Source organism: Trachurus trachurus (genome assembly GCF_905171665.1).
Source record: "Trachurus trachurus genome assembly, chromosome: 20".
In the NCBI taxonomy this organism is placed as follows: Eukaryota; Metazoa; Chordata; class Actinopteri; order Carangiformes; family Carangidae; genus Trachurus; species Trachurus trachurus.
Genome location: NC_139911.1, coordinates 3378078 through 3400825, shown reverse-complemented (window position 1 = coordinate 3400825; position 22748 = coordinate 3378078). Strand labels below are relative to the sequence as shown.

Below are 22748 nucleotides of genomic sequence, written 5' to 3'. Positions count from 1 at the left end.
AAATGCGAGACTAAAATTATTTAAGACTTGAACACAATAATTCAACAAATTTAAGACATTTTAAGACCTAAAATTTAGATTTTCAAATTTTAGACTTTTTAAGACCCCGCGGATACCCTGTTATTTCATATAAAAGTTTAAGTGCATTTAATGATGCTGTGTATTATATATTATATATTTAAGACCATCTTTGAATTTTCTAATAAATGTAATACTTTTTAAGGCCTTAATTTTAGATACATGAATTTAAGACTTTTTAAGGATCCGCGGATACCCTGAGAAGTTGTGCACTCGCAGCAGGACAGATAACCAGATGGATAATCGGTAAAGTTAATAATTTCACTTAATGTGGCCATAAATAAATTAATTTCGATGTTTCCTGTTATTGTTGCCCAAACGCAAATCTTGAATAGGTCTCCACTGTTTTCACATTTAAAAAGGTCTTTGTTGTCTTTGTACAGAGACAATATGAGATTTGCTTGTAGGCAGCCACAGCACTTAAAAAACCCACTGTAACCTATTTTCATAGGCACACCAGCCTCGCTTTCAATAAAACACACACTCGCATTCCATAATTGCGATCAGTGAAATATATGAAAACAATAAAATACAATTTAAAAATGCCCTTGGAAAGAAAAAATAACGCAATAGTTACTTTCCCTGGTAACTAGTTACTATTATAGTGAAGTAGTGGAGTTACTAACTCAGTTACTTTTTGGGAGAAGTAATTAGTAACTATAACTAATTACTTTTTAAAAGTAACGTTCCCAACACTGGTCGTGGATGTTAATTATTGGCATGCATCAAGCAAATAAAACATTTAAAGGGACAACGAGGAGTTTTGGAAAAGCGAAGCGTTTTCACACTACATTTATGAGCCTCCGCGCGCACCGTAAAATTATTTTGACCGGCGCAAGACAGACTCATATTTTCATTCATCAATAATTAAAGTCAGAGGTTCAAAGAGGTTCACATACCGTCGTAGTTCCGGCCATAAACGGCGATTCAGCTGCGTTATTCTCATGACTCGTTGCGAAACCGAAAGTAAAAAACGCTGGTCGGCTCGACCAGCATCTCCGCCACCACTAATAATAACAAAATAACGATAGAGACAGAACGATATATTTATCGAAAATGGGCCCATTAACAAGTGTGGGTAGCGGAGATTCATCCACATTAACGTGAGACTTTTTTATAACCGAATAGAAACTCCTCGTTGTCCCTTTAAGGAGACGGCTGAAACGACTAAAAGTGGGTTAAGAGCTGTCCAATGCATTACCAAAAACTGGAAGGAGAGTGGATTGTCCACCACAGAGTCCTTAACCCACACTGAGAGTCATTGGGATGTGCTGGAGAAGACTCAGACTCTCTCTCCCGTCATCAGTACAAGGTCTTGGTGAACAATTAATGCAACTCTGGACGGAAATACATGTTGTGACATTGCAGAAGCTTATCGAAACGATACAGCCACAGTGAATGCGTACCGTAATCAAAGCCGCACTCCAAATTCAAGTATTTTATTATGACACATACGTTTCGGGGGAAAACCTTTCATCGGGTTTACCCTGAAATGTTCGTGTCATAATAAAATACTTAAATTTGGAGTGCGGTCCTGTACTTTTTGTACATTTTCTCAATAAAATAAGATAAAATAAAATGAAATAAAATAGAATAAATGAAAAATATTCCAGTGCAAAAAAAGTAAAGTCATGTAAGAGTCCACTTCAGTTCACTTCATGTGTTAATAATCTTCTTCTCTTGTCTGCAGAGTGCGGAGGAGGCCAGGAGGAGTGGCCCTGTGGGAAGCCCTGTCCTCGCTCCTGCTCGGATCTCCATGGCGACGCGGTGTGTTTGGACTCCCCCGGGTGCAGCCCCACCTGCGGTTGCCCCGGTGACACGGTGCTGCAGGACGGAGCGTGTGTGGCCAGAGAGGAGTGTCGCTGCAAATACCACAACAGCAGCAGCTCCGACACCGGTATACAGCTAAGAGTATTGGATCGGTCCGATCAATAGATTAATAGTTGATCAATAGATTAATAGTTGATCAATAGATTAATAGTTCATCAATAGATTAATAGTTGATCAATAGATTAATAGTTTATCTCTGGTTATTGATCAGCTCTGGCTCTCTGGTTTACAGGCGGGTTAGATCCCAGCGACTCATCCTGGGTGTGGCCCGGGGCGTCTGATTGGCAGTTTGCGAATCCAGGAGAGAGCATCATCAGTGACTGCAAGAACTGGTACCACACAAACACTTTTTATATATTTATATCTCATCAAATTTAAAGGGATAGTTCACCCAAAATTCAAATTTCACTCATTATCTACTCACCCTCATGTCGACTAAGAGCTGTGAGAAGTTTCAGAGTCCTCCGTGGCTTCTCTGAGTTACAGCGGGGCTCCGTGCAGCAGTATTTGTCCATATAATGGTTGTCAATGGATACCAACTTTCTTCGTCCAAAAAGACACACCAAAAAACATCCAAATACCTCCATGCTGCTCGTATGTAATGTCCCTCTTGTATTGAAGCCCCGACGGCCGGTCACTGACACAGGAAGAGCAGTGAACCGAGACACTGGGAGCTTCCGCTACAAACAAGCTTAAAATATAGACTTTTTTTTTTTTCACAATTTCTTTATTGATTTTCCATTTTAATGAACAAATGTTCATACACATAACAACAACAATATAACACACAAAAACACAAACAGAAACCCTTCTAACCCACCCTCCTCCCACCCACAATAAGATCTACGGTAAATAAAGTTTTGATAATAGTATCAAAATGTGCATTACATATTTAGCCTGTATACATTCCTGTGAACATCAATATGCACAGAAACATTTATTCAAAACAACATAGGTCCACAATTCAGTCCTTCTCTTCATCTCTATTTCTACTTCACAGTACTAATACTCCAGCCATGGAACCACTATTGAGCCATTTTAAAATCATAAAGGTGGAAATATAGACTTATTTAATTTTTTTCGGAACAATTTCTCATGTCGGGGCTTCACTACAAGACGGACATTACAGACGAGCAGTATGGAGGTATTTGGATGTTTTTTGGTGTGTCTTTTTGGACGAAGATAGTTGGTATCCATTGACAACCATTATATGGACAAATACTGCTACGCCGAGACCCCCAGTAACTCAGAGAAGCCACGGAGGACAACTTTTTTTATCTTCCTGGTTTTTTATCTTTTGGATTTCATCGTCTTTCTCTCTTTTTTTGCTCAGTTCATGCGAGGCCGGGGTTCTGCACTGTCAGTCCGTCCCCGGTTGCCACGTTGACGGCGGCTGGAGCCAATGGGGAGCCTGGACCGAGTGCTCGCTGCCGTGTGGAGGAGGAGTCACGTTCAGGAGGCGACAGTGCAATAATCCGTCTCCTCAGAGCGGAGGAAGAGGCTGCACGGGGGACGGAGAGCAGCAGAACGACTGCAACACACACACCTGCACAGGTACACACTAACAACACAACATGCTCTCATCCAGTGACGCACATATAAAGCTCTGGAAAAGATAAGAGACCACTCCAAATTGTTCTTAATAAATCAGTTAGATTATGAAAAACGCTGCTGTGATTAAAAATTGTAGTTATTCCACAGATGTTGAGATCTGAACTCTTCCTAAGTTAAAAATGAGTGTTGTGTTGTTTAAAAATGAATATGAACCTGTTTTCTGTTTTGCATTATTATTATTTGAGGTTTGAAAACTTTTTGTTTCTTTGACCAGTTGTCATTTTCTGCTGATAAATGCTGTAAATCACAATATTTTTTTTTTTTTTACAAATCTGTGAGAAATATTGTCAGTAGTTTACAGAAGTGTTCATTTTACCCAAACACATACCTGTAAATAGTAAATCCAGAGAAACTGATCATTTTGAAGTGGTCTATACTGTACATTTTTTTCCAGAGCTGTAAATCATGAAACTTGGTAACCCTTTAATTTACAGGCCACTAATTAGGTGATAATGTCAAGAAATAGCCAAAAAATAACCAGTAATTGCATCATAATGTCTAGAAAATGCCTAGAAATAACGATCGTTCATAGTAATGTTGAGAAATTGTATAGAAAAAGCCCAGAAATATCGGTCAATTGCAAGGACTTGTAATGTCTGGCCTTTCCCAAAAAAATTCAGACCATGAAAAGCATGTGTAATCTTTTGCCTTTATGAAAAACATGACATTACTATGAAATTGACCGTTATTTCTTGACATCATCACGTAATTAGCGGCCTGAAACTTTAGGCTTCTTCCTTCCAATTATAGAGAATCTTGACTCTGTGAATAAATAAAGATTAAAATGAGAACGAGCTCCAGTTCAGTTCAGTCTCTGGTCGTTCTCTGTGTCCACCTTCGTCCTCACGTCTCGGTGTCTTCTCCCTCCACAGACTCGGGCGGCCCGTGGCTGCCCTGGTCCACGTGGTCGGTTTGCTCCGTCAGCTGCGGTGGAGGACAACAGTCCCGCTCCCGCGTCTGCAGCTCGCCGCCCTGCAGCGGCCTCCAACGCCAGAGCAAGATGTGCAACACCCAGGTCTGCCTCGGTGAGTCCCCGTTCCCCGGAGAACATGCTTCTGTGTCCGAGCATCTTGAACCTGAAGCCTCACCGTGTGTGTGTTTAGTTTAGTTTAGTTACCTTTATTTAAACTCGTTAGTACACTGAAAACAAACAAAATACAGAACAGATATACACAATAAAATACAGTAAAGGACAGAACAGAAGACATCAGAGGAAACAATTACAAACGGAAGACAGGGAATTATTAATTAATCATTTGAAGTGATTGAATGGGACAAATGAGTTTAACTTTAGAGTTAGTTGTAGATGATTCCAGATGTGTGGGGCACAAGCTGAGAAGGCAGACCTCCCTAGCTCAGTCCGAATTTCGGGAATATACAATTGCAACCAGTTGCTAGAGCGGGTGTTGTAAGTGATTGTGGACTGAATAACTAATGAAGAGATGTAGATGGGACGTTTGCCAATGAGGGCTTTATATATGAATAAAAGCATCTCTAAAAGGGCAGAATGGTAAATGACATCTAGGGGTTTAAGAGTGGAGGCTGTAAATGATGTCACCATAGTCTAAGACAGACATGAAAACAGCTTCAACTAATTTCTTTCTGCATGCCAATGGAAAATTTTATTTATTTCGGTAAAGGAAACCAATTTTTTGACCCAAGTTTTTTTACAAGATGATCGATATGGGAGTGGAACGTAAGTTTATCATCGATCAAAATGCCAAGATATGTGTGTGTGTGTGTATGTGTGTCGTGTCCCCGTGCAGAGGTGGGCTGCCCCCCCGGTCGACTGTACAGGGAGTGCGAGCGAGGCGAGGGATGTCCGTTCAGCTGCGCTCAGGTCAGTGGCAGAGAGGGCTGCTACTCAGACGGCTGCGAGGAAGGATGCCACTGTCCTCCGCTCACCTACCAGCACCACGGAGCCTGTGTACAGGTCAGGTCCCCGTCGGCTTTCTATTATTATTAGTGTTAATGAAATTTACAGAATTTGCCTCTTTTCAATTACCGGTACAAAAGAGCTACTGCTTTAAGGCTACTACATGTATTCAACAATACAACTTTATTAAAATGTTTAACTTTCTGTAGGAAGATGAAAACAAGTGTCACACACTTTCTTCCACATTAAACAAACCGCAGCACTTGAAAACAAAGTCACAGTAATAAAGTTCAACCGGAGCCGTGGAGCGTCTCAACAGCCGTCAACAAGTAACAGCCCAACATCACTCCAAACGCATTTTTTTGCCTTTAATTATTATTAATAGTTGAGAGAGACAGGAAATGGGGAAGCAGAGAGAGCGGGAATGACATGCAGCAAAGGGCCTACATTACAACATAATTAAAAAATACTTGTACCAAATAAAAAATAAAAAATCCCGGGAATCAATTTTTCCTTCCTGGTGATAAATTGACCGGCCATTTCGCGGGATCCCCCCCCCCCAAAAAAAGAGTTTTTGGAGGGCAACACTTGTTCTGATGGAGTCATGACTGTTAATTCAGATAAAACTTTTAAACCCAGTGTTTGTGTGTTTCAGGAGTGTCCGTGTCTGGTGGACAGAGCGTTCCTGGCGTCGTTGCAGAGCGTCTCCGTCACACCGGTCTCATCTCTGCTCCTCTACAACGTCTCTGAGGGGGCGGAGCTTCAGTCTGGAGACAACCTGGTGCACGACTGCAGCACATGGTGAGAGGAGGAGACAATACAATACTTCATGCACTATTTAATATCTTCTTCTGCTGCTGGATCATCCGAGGGCATCTCACCTCTTCTTTCCTTCTGCAGCGGCTGTGAACACGGCCGGTGGAACTGCTCCTTGGAGCCTTGTCCGGTGGACGGGGGTCTTTCTCCCTGGGGGCCCTGGAGCTCCTGCTCTCTGTCCTGTGGAGGTCTGGGTCTGAAAACCCGGTCCAGAGGCTGCACTCATCCTGCCCCGGCCCACGGGGGCAGAGACTGCCAGGGCCCACGGCACGAAACCACCTACTGCCAAGCCCCCGACTGCCCCGGTACGAGACCCCACAGTTCATCATGAAGGCTTCTCTCTGACGTTTTTAGTCTCCATCTATTATTAAAAAAAAAACATACATACATTTGTGCACAACAGTAAATAATGCAGCTGTGTTTTTGCAGTGATCGTTGGTCCCACAGAAGAACCATCTTTACCAGGTAAGTTATCTTTTAAAGTTTAATGCCAGTGTTTATCTCCTCCTTACGACGCAGTATTAGGGCCACATTGAGAAAATGTTTTTTTTACAGACTTCGAGAACAAAGTCATAGTTTTATTAGAAAAAAGTCATAATATTTTAACCTGTTGTTTTAGAGGAGTAAAGTTGTTAAAATGAAGTTGTAGGTTTTCACAAACAAGGAGATACTTAATCTTTTGGCATATCAGCAGCACATTGTCATAAGTATCAGGACTTTGAAAAGAAAATGCAAGAAAATGCATCTATTCTGCAGAAAGAACCAGAACAAAACCAGAACAGCCTACCATACCCACTTACTGGTACAATTAAGACTTTTTTTTTCATACATTTACAACTTTATTCTCATAAAATAGCCCCTTTGTTCTCGGAAAATTATGACTTTATTCTCTTAAAACTATGACTTTATTTTCGAAGTCTGTGAAAAAAATTTTTTCTCAATGTGGCCCTAATACTCCGTTGTACTTTCCCACTCGTTTCTCTAAATCACTATGTGTTGCCTCTCACTTAAACTCAATTTTAAAAATCTGTGCTTTTCAGATGAGGATGCTGGTTTCTCCCCCTGGTCGTCGTGGAGCCCGTGCACTAAAACCTGCACCGACGCTGTGAAACCGGCCACGAAGTCGCGTCACCGTCGTTGTGTGAAGCCGCCGTGCTCTGGAAGCTCTCACCAGGAGAAGGCCTGTAACCTGCCGCAGTGCACAGGTACGAGCAGCAGCAGCTGGTCTCATCTCATCTGTTTACCTCTGAGCTCAATACTCTGAACTCAAGTCCTTTCCTTTATTTATCTGCTTGTTCAGGCTGCAGGCTCAGCATCGTGGTAAATAATGAGGCTTCAGGAATGACAAAGAACAGGCCACAGGTTCAGATGTAGTACAGTGAAGTGAAGTGCAGGAACTGTGAGGCGTTGTACTTCACTATCAGGCATTAGAATCAGTTGTTACGCCCTTCAGCTGAATATATCTGATCATAAAGGATTACATTTTCATATTTTTAGACCCTATGTATGTGTGTGTAACAATCCACCTCCACCAGTGAAAGATTTCTCCACAAACTGAATTTTATTACATCTGTTGCTTTGCTATTTGGGATTTTTCGAGTGTTTGCAAGTGGCTCGGTTTATGATTTCCAACGCTCTTATCTCACGGGCGGCAGCAGAGATTTTGTAGCGGACTCTTTGTTTTATTTACTGATCGACGCCGACATCACAGGAGAGATTAGTTTCAAAGTTGCTATGAAAATACAGCCGGCCCCTGTAATATAAATGAATGTATATGTAGCGCTAATTTATTCAAATCAAACCCAGAGCGGTGAAGCAGCTGAACGATGTACTGTACTCTGATTTTTATCTAAAATTTCTGCTCCAACGACGAGAGGGATGAATAAAAACAAAGAATAAATCCATTCTGAAAAAATGATAATACTGTGTGTGTGTGTGTTTGTGTAGTGAGAGAGATAACAAAAGCAGTACATTATGAAATAAATTCTCCCTCTGATGATTCATTAATCTTTGCAGCGTTTGCTCTTGTTTCCTGTTTTCACTTTAATAAATATTCAGACATTATCATAAATACTGTAATAATATAATAAACAGGAAGTGTCATGCTGATACTCAACGGTTTTGTCTTGTCCCGATGTTTCCTAGACGGAGAGGGAGATTGTCAGGGAGCCGACTGCGTGAGGAGGAACTGCTCGTGGACGGAGTGGGGGGATTGGGGCTCCTGCTCCCGGTCCTGCGGTGTCGGTCAGCAGCTCAGGATTCGAACCTTCCTGAGCCCCGGGACCAACGGCTCGTGGTGCCGGGACATCCTGGGAGGGAACCAGGAGCAGCGCTTCTGTAACATCCGGCCCTGCAGAGGTCAGAGTCATGTTTCGGAACAGCTCGGGATCCACGATAAAACTTAAAATCATAGTTAAAGTGGATTTTAATTAAAGTTTCTCACCTGTTTTCCGTAATTCAAGCAGTCAGAAGTATAAAATATGTAACGCTTCGGTCCTGTCACCTTCTTCAGGCAAACAGTTTGTGCTGAGGAGAAGCCATCTGAAGTAGAGAGTGACTGTATAGAAATTAAATAAATATACAAGCAAACTATTGTGACTATATCAGGTGCGCTACATATTATCATACCAAAGTTATGGTGCACTTGACAGAAAACAGTAAGAGCCTTTAAAACAGAAGTCAGGCCGTTGTTTGGATTAGATTAGATTATACTTTATTTCATCCCCGAAGGGAAATTCGTTCATGACAGCAGCTTTTGACAAAGGAAATAAAAACAAGACAAATAATAAAATACACAATTCAATAAAAAGAAGACAAAGGGAGAAAGTGCTACGGTGCTCTCTACTTGCTGGGCAAAGTAACAGATTAAAACAAATGCTTGCTGGTAGACAACTATGGATAAAAACAATTTAAAGTGCCATTTAAAGTGCAATTTAAAGTGCACGGGAGATTTCAAAAAAATGGTTTGATGGAAGAAAAATATGCAAACAAGAAAAATGTATACAAACACCCCAGATAGCTGATTCCATCGATAAAGGGCAGACCAGAAGATATGAAATGAACCAACAATATAATCACAAAACATTCAATCAATAATAATAATAAGGTCAGGAACACTGCCACATGTTATGCTGCGTTCAAGACAACTCGGAACTCGTAATCTCCCAGTTGAAAACTCAGATTTCCGACTTCAAAGACCGGGACAAACTTTGCATTCAAAGTGCTTCACGTAGCTAAGGCATTAAAACATTAAAAAAGGCACAAAAACAATTTAAAAAATCGAGAAATAACAACATGAATTTACTTTGTTCCACAACATCAATAGGTTAATCTGTAACTGTAAGTAAATATTGTATATTTCATAACGTTTTAATGTATTTTGGCATTTTAAAATGCATTTTCATCTGTGCTTTACCATTGACCGTGTGGTTCTGCGTGGGTTCAGATTGTTGTGTGACGTCAGACAACTGATTCTCGGAGAAGTCGGGGTAGATTTTTTTTCTCCAACTTTTCCCGAGTGGGAGCTCCGACATGAGGCAGCGTTCGATTGCATTTTTTCAAGTAGAAAGTCCAAGTTTCGAGTTGTCTCGAACGCAGCATAAGACCCAGAGATTCAGCACTTTTATTCAAGAATGTTTTTAGAATCAAAGTGTGGATGAAAAATAATTAAACATTGGGATTAAGGGCTGCAGAATCATACTGTATGCATGTCTATACGTATCTGAACATGAAGTGATCAGGAAAGAATCATAGACCCGACTGTTCGTAACATGCAGGACAGGACGGTCTCGGGTCCAGCGGGGAAACGGCCAAACACTTTGATATAAACAACGGGAACAACCTCAACATCATGCAGTTAGATCCAACTGGTCTGTGTTGGTGTTGGTGTTGGTGTTGGTGTAATGTTTGTCTCTCTGTGTGTGTGTGTTCTGCTGCAGTGGACGGCGGCTGGTCCCGGTGGAGCCCCTGGTCCCGCTGTGATAAACGCTGTGGCGGCGGCCGCTCCATCCGCACTCGCTCCTGCTCCAGTCCTCCGCCCAAAAACGGAGGGAAGAAGTGCGAAGGGGAGAAAAACCAGGTCAAACCTTGCAACACCAAACCCTGTGGTGAGACATACACACACACACACACACACACACACATGGATGAGCGCTCACTGATTTTTTTAATTTTTAATGATTTTTTAATTTTTTTAATTTTTTTTATTGGTTTTCTTATACACATATGTGCCAACAGGGCACAAAAACACACAACTTAACAAAACATAACATGACAAGGGGAGGATTTGTTCATTAATAGGGGTGGGAGAAAAAATCGATTCACATAAATATCGCAATACCTTTTTTTGACGATTTTTAAATCGATTTTTTTTTTTTTATGAATTTTTTTAAATATTGTGCAATGTGGATTTGTTAGCCGTTTTTACATACAGAGAGTACAGGTTTTGAAAAGGGTTTAAGTTCACTTTATAATGGAGTATGTTAATTTATAGGCTCCTACAGTATTTGTGTGCAGATAAATGTTAAAAATGCTAAAGACTAAAAATTGAGAGAATCGCAATTTAAATCGAATCGCCATCCAAAAAATCGTAGAAGAATCGAATCGGGAGAAAAGCATATTGTCCCAGCCCTATTCATTAAGTGGAACAGCGGAGTCAAACATAAACACATCATACTGTACATAAAAGGATGTTTCTTGAGGATATGGAGCAAAACATTTCTTAATCAAGAGTTTAGCCTTGTCTTTGTGATCTATATGAAATCAGGTCTTACATACAGTTGACACGTAGCTGAGCCATTTCAACCAGTTCTCTTCAAAAATATCAGATTGGTTTTTGAGTTTGAATGTAATTCTCTCCATAACATATATATTATAAATTATATCAATCCATTCATTAATTGTTGGTTTGTCTTGTTTAAACCACTTTCTGGTCAGAGCCTTTTTACACCCCACTAGCAAAACTCTCAGAAGGTATTTGTCTCTCTTTGGAAGATCAAGTCCATCCAGATCACACAGGTACATGACTTTGAAATTTAAAAACATTTTCCTTTTGAAAACATCCTCCAGAACTCCAATAATCTCTCTCCCAAAAATGGAGTCACAGAGGGACAGTTCCAGAAGATATGGAAATGGTTTGCTGAAGTATTCCCACAGGATCTCTAACAGGCAGTCTGATTTGAATAGTTAGTCTTTTGTGCAGGAGTACGAAAGAATCGAGTCACATTTTTCCAACTGAATTCCCTCCTCACTGATTTGTTTTTATCAGATAACGTCCGTGGTTGGGGGGGAAAAGTCCAACGCACCACCGTGTGTCATCATCAGCATGCTTGTTGAGGTGTGAAAATGTCTGTCAGCATCATGGGAGAAATCCTGACCTTCTGTGTTAATGTGTTGTGTGTCGTTGTCAGAGGAGAAAGGTTGCCCCCCAGGCCAGGAGTTCGTGGCGTGTGCCAACCAGTGTCCGCAGCGCTGCTCAGACCTGCAGCAGGGCATCGAGTGCCAGGGCAACGCCGAATGTCAGCCGGGCTGTCGCTGCCCTCAAGGTGCAGACGCTGCCACCGTTTTATTAGCAGATAAGCCGCTCCGTGTGTGTGTGTGTGTGTGTGTGAGACTCTCTCTTAAAGGTCCTGGGTCTGCTGGTATTGAACAGATAAGCACGGTTGTGTTTGTGTATCTGTATGTGTCTCCATACTTATAATAAGTACACACCATTGAGCATTAGTTAAGCATTAAATACTGAATTCATCATTTATAACACATTAATACTCAATCAAATCAAAATCAAAATAAACTTTAATGTCCCCGGAGGGAAAATTGTCTTGGACAATCAATGCTGTACATCCTGCATACAGATTTTAAAACCATACACCATTTCACATACTCACACAACCAACAGAGATCACTTATAGACAGTACGACTAAGTTCATAGTTCCTACAAAGTAAAAAAAAATTATTGTAATAAATAATTATTGCACTTTTTCCTTTATATATTGCATCTTCCTCAGTATTGCCACAGTCTCAGGGTCTAAATTGCACCTCATTGCAGCAACTCATTAGTATTTAGTTTACAAACACAGTTAAACATTTACTCATCGTTGATAAGCACTAACTGTATTTATAAACTACAAACTAATGAGTATACATGAATAATTCAGTATTTATTAATGCTTAACTAATGCTTAATAGTGTGTACTTATTATAAAGTGTTACTCCTCTGTTTGATAGAACTTAAAGGGATATTACGGCGTAAATTTAACCCATGCTCTAAAAGCACCGTCAGATCCAGTAGAAACCACCCGCCAGAGATCAATTATGCCAAGTGCAGACTTCTCTAGTTGTAGCGACTTCAGCACAGACAGCCAGATAGAAAAACACTGCTGTCTGTGGAGCCACGAGCCAAAACCGCCATCAAAAAACCCGCTCATAGCCACAAATAATGCTCAGAACAGCACAAAACTGCATCAACAGTACAAATAGTGTCCCAGCACATAGTACAATTCATGCTAGAATATCCCTTTAATGCAACAATAATACATATTAAAACTGAAACCAATGCTGAAATGCCAGTTTAAATGACTTTTGCATGTGTGTGTCTGTGTGTGTGTGTGTGTGTGTGTGTTCAGGTCAGCTGCAGCAGGACGGGATGTGTGTGCAGCTGTGGCAGTGCGACTGCGTGGACTCGGTGGGGCAGGTGTGGGCGGCCGGCAGCCTGCACCAGGTCGACTGCAACAACTGCAGCTGCACCGACGGACGGCTGCTCTGCACCAATCACAGCTGCACGCCGGCCGCCGCCTGCACCTGGAGCTCCTGGTCCAGCTGGGCGTCGTGCAGCGTTTCCTGTGGGCGGGGCCAGAGAACCCGATACAGGTGAGCAGGAAGAAGAAGAAGAGGAAATACACAAATATTAGGGATGCATATGACGTCATTCCGATAAGTCCGATATCATAACGAATAGCTCCGATAAGATGTAGTATATATTTTTGTCAGCATTGCGGGTGTGGGTCGTTTTTTTAATTAAGCGCTTCCACTCATACGTGAGACCTGAACGGCACTTTTTCCACTTTGTATTTATTTTAAATCCTGATGCAAACTATTTGCATCAGCTCTAGAGGCCTTTATTTTTTTTATCAATAAGTAATGCACGTTATTTAAATATAGATGTTCATTTGAGATATGAGAAGTTTAGTTTGATATCTTTTAGCAACGGTTTGGAAGGCTTGCTAATAGAATATCTTCATTTAAAGCAGAACTATGCAAGTCGGCCGGAAATAGCTCGCTCCTTCGTTGGTTTCTCTTTTTTTCCCTCTCCGGGGCTCCCCCACAGTTCTGGGAGGCACATGTCACTGTCGTAAAAACAAAACTCGCCGCCGCCACCACCCCCTCCACCCCCTACACGTGCTTGTGTTTACTGCTGAAGGTAGAGAGCGGTGTTTGCTAAGCAGGGAGCTAATGCTGACACGGAGCTAACGCTAACATGGAGCTAACGCTAATACGGCCACACACAGACAAAGACACAGACATACACACACACATGAATAAAGGTTCCAAAACGCGAAGGCGTGTGTGTGTGTCATGATGTATTACATTATCTTATAAAAGATCCATGGTGTGTGTGTGTCTGTTAGCATTAGCTCCGTGTTAGCCACAAGCCGAACTTCATCAGTACAAACATGTTTCCATGGTTTCCTCCGACTTTCCGAACTCAAACCAATCACGATTCATGACATGCATGACGTCATCTGCGTTCTTATCTCGTACTGCCGTAAGGCAGTTTCTCGCGATAGTTCTGTCCATTGATGAGATTTGGGACACCGAGACGGAGGACTGATCTTGCAAGTGCGGTTTTCAGCCAGTGGGGGGGGGGGGGGGGGGGTGAGCGCATTGGCCTAGACCCCATTCACCTCATAATAGGTCACTCTACCATCACAGTGACTCTGAGCCACAATAATTACAGCCCAAATCCTGCATAGTTCTGCTTTAAAGAGTCAAAACTGTGTTTGGTTTTATTTTTCCTGTAGTATTGATGTCATGATATATGTTAGGTTGTCACTAGTCTTTCTTATCTCCAAGTATGTTATTGGTTATCGGTATCGGCCTTTAGAAGCAGAAAGTTATCGGTATCGGTTTCAAAAAAAAGTTATCATGCATCTCTAACAAATGTCTGTTTCTACTCACGTCTGTGTTTTTATTATTTGTTTTGTTTTGTCTGTGTTGTGCCTCAGGTCTCTGATCCCGGAGACCGAGGGATCTGTGTGTCAGTTTGAGGAAGTCCAGCATAAGTCGTGCGACCCGGGACCCTGCCCGCCGCTCTGTCTCCATGACGACAAGGAGCTCACTGTGGGGGACACCTGGCTGCAGGGCGAGTGCAAACAATGGTGAGATGGATTTTTCTTTTAAATGAACACAGATGAAAATAGTATTTTGCCTGGTGAAAGTGTGAAAGTGTTTGCACTCTGAGGACTTTCTCATTTATTCTGCCCCCCCCCCCCCCCCCCCAGCACCTGCACCCCAGAGGGCGATTACTGCCAAGACATCGACTGCAGAGGTGCGTCGCTGCGTTTATCCTGCAGAACGGAGCGAATGAAGTGACTCCTGATGTGTTTGACTTGAACATAGAGAGGAAATAATGATTAAAAAAGACTGAGTAGGGATGTCACGATTATAGATTTTCTTGGTACGATTATTGTCAGAGAAATAATCATGGTATTACGATTATCACGATTATTATGCATTAATTAATTTCCCAACATATGTATGTATGTGTAAAATCAAATATAGTCTAAATAATTACGAAGCTAATTATTTACACAAAATATTATAAGTATCTATTAATAAAGGACCAATTATATTCCCCAGGGGAATTAATTGTCATCTTAACAAGTGTTTAAGTTTATTTTAATCTTTTTTTTTCTTCTTTTTTTTTAATTACAAATGACATGCAAACGTTTAAATTCCTTCCGATTCAATGTTACATTAGGTAATTTACCTTTACTTTGGCGCACATTTGCCAAGATGGTTCCGACATAATCTTTTTTGGGAAGTGATGGTATTTAGGAATCTTTGCGATAAATTAATTGTGGCGTTTAATACCGCGATTAATTGTGAAAGCAAGTAATCGTGACATCCCTATGACTGAATGAGTGCTGTTGTTTTCAGTGGACGGCGGCTGGACGCCCTGGTCAGTCTGGTCTGACTGCTCAGTGACCTGCGGGAAGGGAGCGCAGGTTCGATCCCGCGCCTGCATCAACCCGCCGCCGCGAAACAACGGGTCGGACTGCAGCGGGCCGGAGAGAGAGAACCAGCAGTGTCTCAGCGCTCCGTGTCTGGGTCTGTACACACTCGCAAGAAAAGAAACGGTAACACTTTACTTGAATAGGTATTCATAAGATTGACATAACACTGTCATAACCATGACATAACAGCTGTCATAAACATCAATGAATACTTATGACAGCTGTCGTTAAGTGTCATTCGGTAAGTTATGTCACTTTTAATGCAAAGTTGACATTGTTTGAGATGTTCCTTGTTATGAGAACTTGACATAATTTTTAAAGTTTGGCGATTAGGTCTGCTATGACAGTTTAAATTGTCTTTATGTCAAGTTGTCAGAACAAAAACATCTCAAACAATGTCAACTTTGCATCAAAAGTGACATAACTTACCGAATGACCCTTAACGACAGCTGTCATAAGTATTCATTGATGTTTATGACAGTGTTATGTCAATCTTATGAATACCTATTCAAGTAAAGTGTTACCGAAGAAACTATGAATGAAAAAAATTCTGTTCTTATTTCCTCTCATTCTCTCTCTCTCTCTGTCTTCGTCTCCAGATGACCTTTGCCCCTGGTCGCCGTGGTCACCGTGTTCCCGGAGCTGCGGCGCGGGGTCGGTCACACGCCGCAGGGTGTGTGTGTGCGAGGAGGAAGGCGACGCAGCGTGTCCGGCCGAGGTGGAGGAGGCCGAGAGGAAGCGAGAGGAGACGCAGCTCTGCTACAAACGACCCTGTCCAGGTGCAGACACACACACACACACACACACACACACACACACACACACACACACACACACACACACACACACACACACACACACACACACACACACACACACACACACACACACACACACACACACACACACAGCACAGCCACGTTTACATCTGCTTTTTTTCTACACAATCTGATTAATATCAATCTGATCGGAAATTCCAACTTCACTGTTTTAAACCTACGCAAATAAAGTGATCCGATTAAAACGTACGTGAACATGCATCAAGTAGTTAATCAGAATAAATTCACTGGGACATGCGCAGTGAAGTTTTGCCGGTCAAATTAGTTGAAAACAGGAAAAGAAGAAGCTTTTCTCACATAACAGCAACGGTTCATTTTGTTTCCCTTCCATCACCAAAAAAACCAGGAGCCAGTGGATGAAGGCCAGAAGCAGAGACTATTACTTTGATCAGATTTACCGTTTACGTGGACCTTGATCCGCAAATTGACCGGCATAAACCACTCTTCTTGATCAGAAAGAAATTTCCTTCTGAATGAGCCTGTTCGTTCGGACCTTTTTTACATGACACAGTTTTATTCAGATCGGATATTATTCCTATTTCATTCCAATTATTTGTGTAACGTGTTTTTTTTTTGTTTAGTTTTTTTTTATTTGGAGAGGACAGTGCACATTAAAGCAGAAGTAAGCGATCCGGTCGTTTTGGCTAATGCTGAGTTCCAGGCAGGCTTTTGAAACCGTAAATTACAGCTTCAAGTCACAACTTACGACTTTGTAGCGTTTCAGGCAACCCACTCGTGTTTTTCCGACCTGTTTTACCTGTGAAAGTCACTATAACGGCCACTCGTAACTTCTGACCCGTGAACTCGTACCAGATCGAACTGGTACGACTTCACAGGTCAGAAAAACATGAGTTACGGGCTGCCTTGAACGCACCATAACAGTCCTCGTCCCTACGTCACCACATTCACGGCGTCCCTTGGCTGCACACACAGAGAGGGCCGCCCCTTTATGCCGTTCTCTCTCCTCATTGGATAAAAACTGTAGGATACGAGAAAAGTTTTCTCCTCGGCTCAGAGCAGAGCAGAGTGACTGACAGACCCGTGTTTCGGTCCAAACACTCTATGTAAGTGATTGCTGTCGGAAGATAGAACTATTTAAGACTTATATTAACACAAAAATATCGCTTACTTCTGCTTTAATTAACATTTCTGTAAACGTGTCAGTGTTAGCCAGAGGCAGTCCTCCGGCAAGATGTTAAAAAGCCATTAAAATATACAACAGGAACACAAGGATCATAATACATAAAAACAGGACACAGGAGACATAATGGCTAATGAGATGAGGTGATGTAAAAGTTTCTGATGATGGTCTGTCTGGTGCAGTTTGTGTGTGTGGGGATCCTCTGTCAAGTTTTTTCTGATATGAAATATTCATGTGCATAAGAAACCATGATAACTGAGGAGGACGGGGTGTGTGGGGATTAACTGGAGCCCGACTTGTACATTTATTGTTGCTGCAGTAAGTGAACAACTGGATATAGAGTGTGAGTTATTAGTGAAAACAAAACAGTGAAGGCTTCATAAGATAATGTATGCAAATCCCAACATGAGATCAGAGGCACAGGGAGAAAGAAGAGGAAGAAACTCAAACAACAGAGAAGATTTAACTCAACTCAGGTTTTAATATTTACAACAGGAAGTCTTTTTATGGACGTCGTTTACCTGATAATGACATTTTTCAGTAATTCATATTCATACTTTTACTTTTTGCTTTACTTAGATTATATATCAAAATTGTGAAGCAAGGTTATGTTGCTTATACCATGTTTTAATATTTACAACAGGAAGTCTTTATCTATATATGGACCATGTTAGGTTATCTTTATATAAGGTTATGTTGCTTATACCTTTCACAGTCTACAGAGCCACAGATGATATATTTAAGCAGCAGTAATTTAATAAAGAAGACTAATGATCCAGGTCTGACCTAAATTAAAACCTAAGATAAACTGCTCTATTGATTATATACGCAGTGGTTGAGCTGATATTACTGCTCTATTTATTATTGTTAGTGTCACATCCTCATGGTCACTAACTGAATTATTGTCTCTGCTTTAACTGCACTTCAGCTGTCAATACCACTCTGATTACTAACATTATATTGATTGTAAAAGAAGATAACCTAACGCTTGTGTTGTGGAAATCTTAAAGATAAAGACTCAATGCTTGTCTTTGTATGAATGAATGAATGAATTTATATTTATTTACGTGTCATGCACCAATTAAGGCGCCCAGCCTATAAGGGCTTACAAAACACATTATCATCATATTTAGACACCAAACAAAATCATCAAAGCACAGACAAAACCAAACAAAGACAAAAACCACATGGAATTCACATAAATAATTCACATTTTTTATGAAAGTAGTTATAGTAAAGACTTCTTTTCTGAAGAACCATTCCAACTTTACCTCATCATCATCAACCCAAAACAACTCAGGTTTCACATTTTGCATTTTCTGAAACAAAAACTGCCTGTTCTGGCTTCGTCATATAACGGGCAATGAAACACAAAATTCAGTTCATCCTCAATTACATTTAAATTACATAATGTGCATAGTCTTTCATCCTCAGGTGTGTTTTTACTCAAAATACAACATTAAAGTGAGAATAATCTTGATTTGAAATGTTTGTTTCACACTGTATTGCACCAGATTTGATTGTTTGGTTCGTGGTTGATTGATGTGGTTTTTATTTCTGTCCTCTGCAGACTGTCCCATGTCTCAGTGGAGCGTGTGGTCTCTCTGCTCCTGTGAGTCTCAGAGGCAGCAGCGTTACCGCGTCGCTCTCTCCCCGGCCACCAGGGGGCAACAGTGCACTCCTGTGGAAACGCAGAGCCGGGCCTGCAGCCGAGGGCAATGTGACGGTGAGGGAGAGAGTGTGTGTGTGTCTTAGTGTGTGTGTGTGTGTGTGTTTGAGACGTGTACATGATGATAATGTCCAGGAACTACAGTCATTTCCTGTCGCCCCCCTCTCCTCTCTCCCTCCTTCCCTTCTCCTTCTCCTCCTCTTCTCTGGGTCTTTATTTGCAGACTGTGAAGCCCCGTTCCTGTTCTCCGACTGCGGCGCTCCCTGTGAGAGGCAGTGTGCTCTGCAGGGACGAGCCGATCTGTGTCCGGGGGTCAGGGAGTGCACACCTGGCTGCTACTGCCCACAGGTAGATAAATAGTTTTTACATTCACCCTGCATCCACGTTATCAGTTATACAGGAAGGAATAATCAATCAAACCAAGCCCCCCTCCTTGATTCCTTCCTACATCCATTTTAATCAAATTTGTGACAGTGCACAATCTATATTTAGATATCATTCTTGATTAGACCAATTAAGAAATTGTGTGTCTGGCACTAACAGTTATTATAATCTATATTTATGTCACAGAGCTTTTAAATTTATGTCTAATTATGAAGCGTCAACACGAATCTGTCTGTGGAAACAGCTCCACATCACTTTCATTAGCGTAAAACGAGGTTCTTGTCGGACCAGCAGCAGCAGCAGCAGCAGCAGCAGCAGCTCTGATGTCAAATCAAACCTATTTATCTAGACTAGTGTCTGAGCAGCAGGCGGAGCAGAGAGCCGTCGCCGCTGCTGCTGTGACTGTGACTGTGGAGAGTGTAATATTCTGTGCTGCATATTGTTGTTAATACATCACTTTGATATGAGCCTTGATGACAATTTTATAATGTTGTTCGGCCCAGTTTCTGAGCTCGCAGCTCTGATTTATTACAACAAAACCTGAAGAATCCTCTCTGATAGACTGATGATGTTCCCCCAGAACACAGACAGACAGAGGGGTGGGTGGGGGGCGTTAATGAAATATGGAAGAGGAAGCAGACGTCTACGTCTATTTCTATTTTCTGCAAGTTCTTGTGAATGTACAAAACCTCTCAAAGCCTATCGATCGCCTGTTTGAACACTTTCTAAGCTGCTTTATTCATGCTACAGTTCTACATCAGAGTTATTTACATATGTTTTCAACCCGAACCCGGTGCAGCCATATACTGTACAGCCTGTGTGCAGAGCAACACATTTATTTAGAAGAAGTTTAATCTGTGCTGATTAAAGTTGTAAATGAATGCTGCTCTGGATCCGGCTCTTGCTCTTCTGACTCTTTTAAACAGTAACAAAAGAACCATTTAAGAGGATTTTCCATCTTTGCTGAGCAGAAGATTTGTTCAAAATTAAATAAAAGCCTGTCCCATACAGCCGCCAGTCTAAAAGCCTGAGCTTCTATTGGAGAATTTACGGTGTTAATTAACTATACATTCAAGTTTAGATCCACCACAAACGTCCTCCTCTCTGTCCTCCCCTGCAGGGCCTCCTGCAGCAGAACGGTTCCTGTGTCCGTCCAGATGAATGTGGCTGCGTCCACCTGCAGCACCGAGCTCCAGGACAACCGCCCACACCTGTGACCGTCCCTCAGGGCGCCACGGTAACCATCGGCTGCAGCACCTGGTGAGAGCCGAGCTAAATATTAAACTTTTTGCACCAGTTGCTGTAACACAGTGTTACAGCACAATCCAACAACTCCACAACGCTCTGGTGGACAAGTTGTGAGCTGCACATTCACCACGCTATGAGATAATAACACAACGTTACCACACAGAGTTGTTTTAGAGGGAAATTCATGCAAAACCACTGCTGCACGTTCCCGTCGGGGGCAGTTTTTCATCAAGCAGTCTCTGTATTTCCCTCTAAAACAACTCTGTCTCATAACGTTACATTATTATCTCATAGCGTGGTGAATGTGCAGCTCACAACTTGTCCACCAGAGCGTTGTGGAGTTGTTGGATTGTGTATTTGATGAGTTTGATGAGGGAAACCAAGAAATCCCATAATGAGCCTCCGTAGTGTAGCTCTGAGCAGCTTGTGGCTCTGCTCCGCCGTTCTAAAAATAGCTTGCACCATCAATTAAAGGTAACGAACCTACTGCTATGACTATAGGAATTATGGCAATGGGCCAATTTGCCAAAATGTCACTGCTGTAACAAACACTGCATGAATACAGGATGAATGCATAAGGAGGGAAGTAATTTTTTACATCATCTTACATCAGTCTGATCTCTGTCTCTTCTCTGTTCTCTCCTCCAGTCTTTGTCACGACGGCTCTCTGCAGTGTGACATGAGAGAGTGTGAAGGTAAGAATCAAACAGAGGGATAAAAACTTTTTCCAACACTTCCTTCATCCTGTTAAACTCCTCCTTTTCTCCCCCTGTTTCAGTCATCGTCAGCGAGTGGTCAGAGTGGACTCCCTGCTCTCCCTGTGTGCCTTCCTCTTCCTCCTCCTCCTCTTCCTCCTCCTCCTCTTCCTCCTCCTCCTCCTCCTCCTCCGTCCAACCAGGACTCATCAGCGGAGATAAGCTGGTCTCCATCCAGAGGCGTTTCCGGGCTTGTTTGGACCTAGATTCTGGTCTGCCGGTCTCTAGCGAGGAGGAGGAGGAGCTGAGCCAATGTCCAGGCCCTCTGGTGGAGGAGAGGCTCTGTCCAGATGCTAACATCTGCAGAGGTAATGTGGTTTTCACTCACCTCTGAGTCTGTCTGAGCCCCAGAGCAGAGATGGAGTCAGTTCCTTTTTTCAGTTCTGCCTCCGTCCGTCAAGCTCCAGTTGCTCCACAGTTGAGGGAGAATAATGAAGAACGGGCAGCGAGTTCTTCTTCTCAGCTTCTTGCAACAATAGGACGCTGACATCCCAGCGAACGAGTCGGAGGAGTTAGACAAGCATGGCATCTGAAGAAAAAACATGAATTACAGATCGGGTCGGAGCGAGTGTGACAAGAGAGAGACTGCGGTGATGAAATGGCTTCAGAGATAATTCTGTTTCGACAAAAAGGAACTAGATTAAAAGTCGACGAGACAATTTAGAAGTGACAAAGAGTCGGAACAAACAGATCTGAAGAGGGTTTAAAAGGAATAGATATACAAGATTAAAGTAATTGAATAAAAAGAGAGTGAACAAGAGTGTTGTGACAGATCTGAATAAATATCTTCAAATTGAATTTATAAACGACAAAGCAAATAAAATATTCTTAAACAGAGACGAGAGCTGTGCAGCTTAAAACTAAATGTAATTTATTTTTATTTATCATCATTCATCACTATACTGTATGATTCACTACCACTTTATAATAAGACTATCAGTATGAAGCAATATGAACAAGCTTAAACACAGTTATATTGATTTAGATTATCAGTATGGGTTTAATGGTTTCTTTATGAATAATAAAGTGATAACAACCAAATAATAACCTAATTATAAACCATTTATAATGGTAGTTTTATTGCAATCAAGTCAAAATCAAGTTTTTTCAGTATTTCTATTATAAAATGTGTTAGTTTGTTTATTTTTGTGATGAATTGTTGAATTTTATGTTGTTACTGTAGCTACACCACCTTCACTTTGTTCTTTATCTTTGATGTCACAGCACTGGTTTACATTTGCTCTTCTTCGGCACCAATAACAAT

The 22748-nt window shown here is 41.7% G+C and overlaps 1 protein-coding gene across 1 annotated transcript in view; it reads left to right on the top strand.

The window, feature by feature from the left end:
* sspo (SCO-spondin) overlaps positions 1-22748 on the top strand; it is a gene marked incomplete at its 5' end in the record, with an annotated part of 128753 nt that overhangs the window by 75146 nt on the left and 30859 nt on the right. The window contains 22 exons of the mRNA XM_083995240.1: positions 1769-1975; positions 2141-2240; positions 3242-3462; positions 4395-4547; positions 5289-5455; positions 6054-6199; positions 6299-6519; positions 6644-6679; positions 7255-7419; positions 8360-8572; positions 10153-10320; positions 11623-11757; positions 12839-13082; positions 14438-14590; positions 14714-14760; positions 15372-15542; positions 16048-16227; positions 18999-19154; positions 19321-19445; positions 20602-20741; positions 21378-21424; positions 21508-21792. Coding sequence (XP_083851366.1) covers positions 1769-1975; positions 2141-2240; positions 3242-3462; positions 4395-4547; positions 5289-5455; positions 6054-6199; positions 6299-6519; positions 6644-6679; positions 7255-7419; positions 8360-8572; positions 10153-10320; positions 11623-11757; positions 12839-13082; positions 14438-14590; positions 14714-14760; positions 15372-15542; positions 16048-16227; positions 18999-19154; positions 19321-19445; positions 20602-20741; positions 21378-21424; positions 21508-21792 — 3480 coding nt within the window. The remainder of the gene's footprint in view (positions 1-1768; positions 1976-2140; positions 2241-3241; positions 3463-4394; positions 4548-5288; positions 5456-6053; positions 6200-6298; positions 6520-6643; positions 6680-7254; positions 7420-8359; positions 8573-10152; positions 10321-11622; positions 11758-12838; positions 13083-14437; positions 14591-14713; positions 14761-15371; positions 15543-16047; positions 16228-18998; positions 19155-19320; positions 19446-20601; positions 20742-21377; positions 21425-21507; positions 21793-22748) is intronic.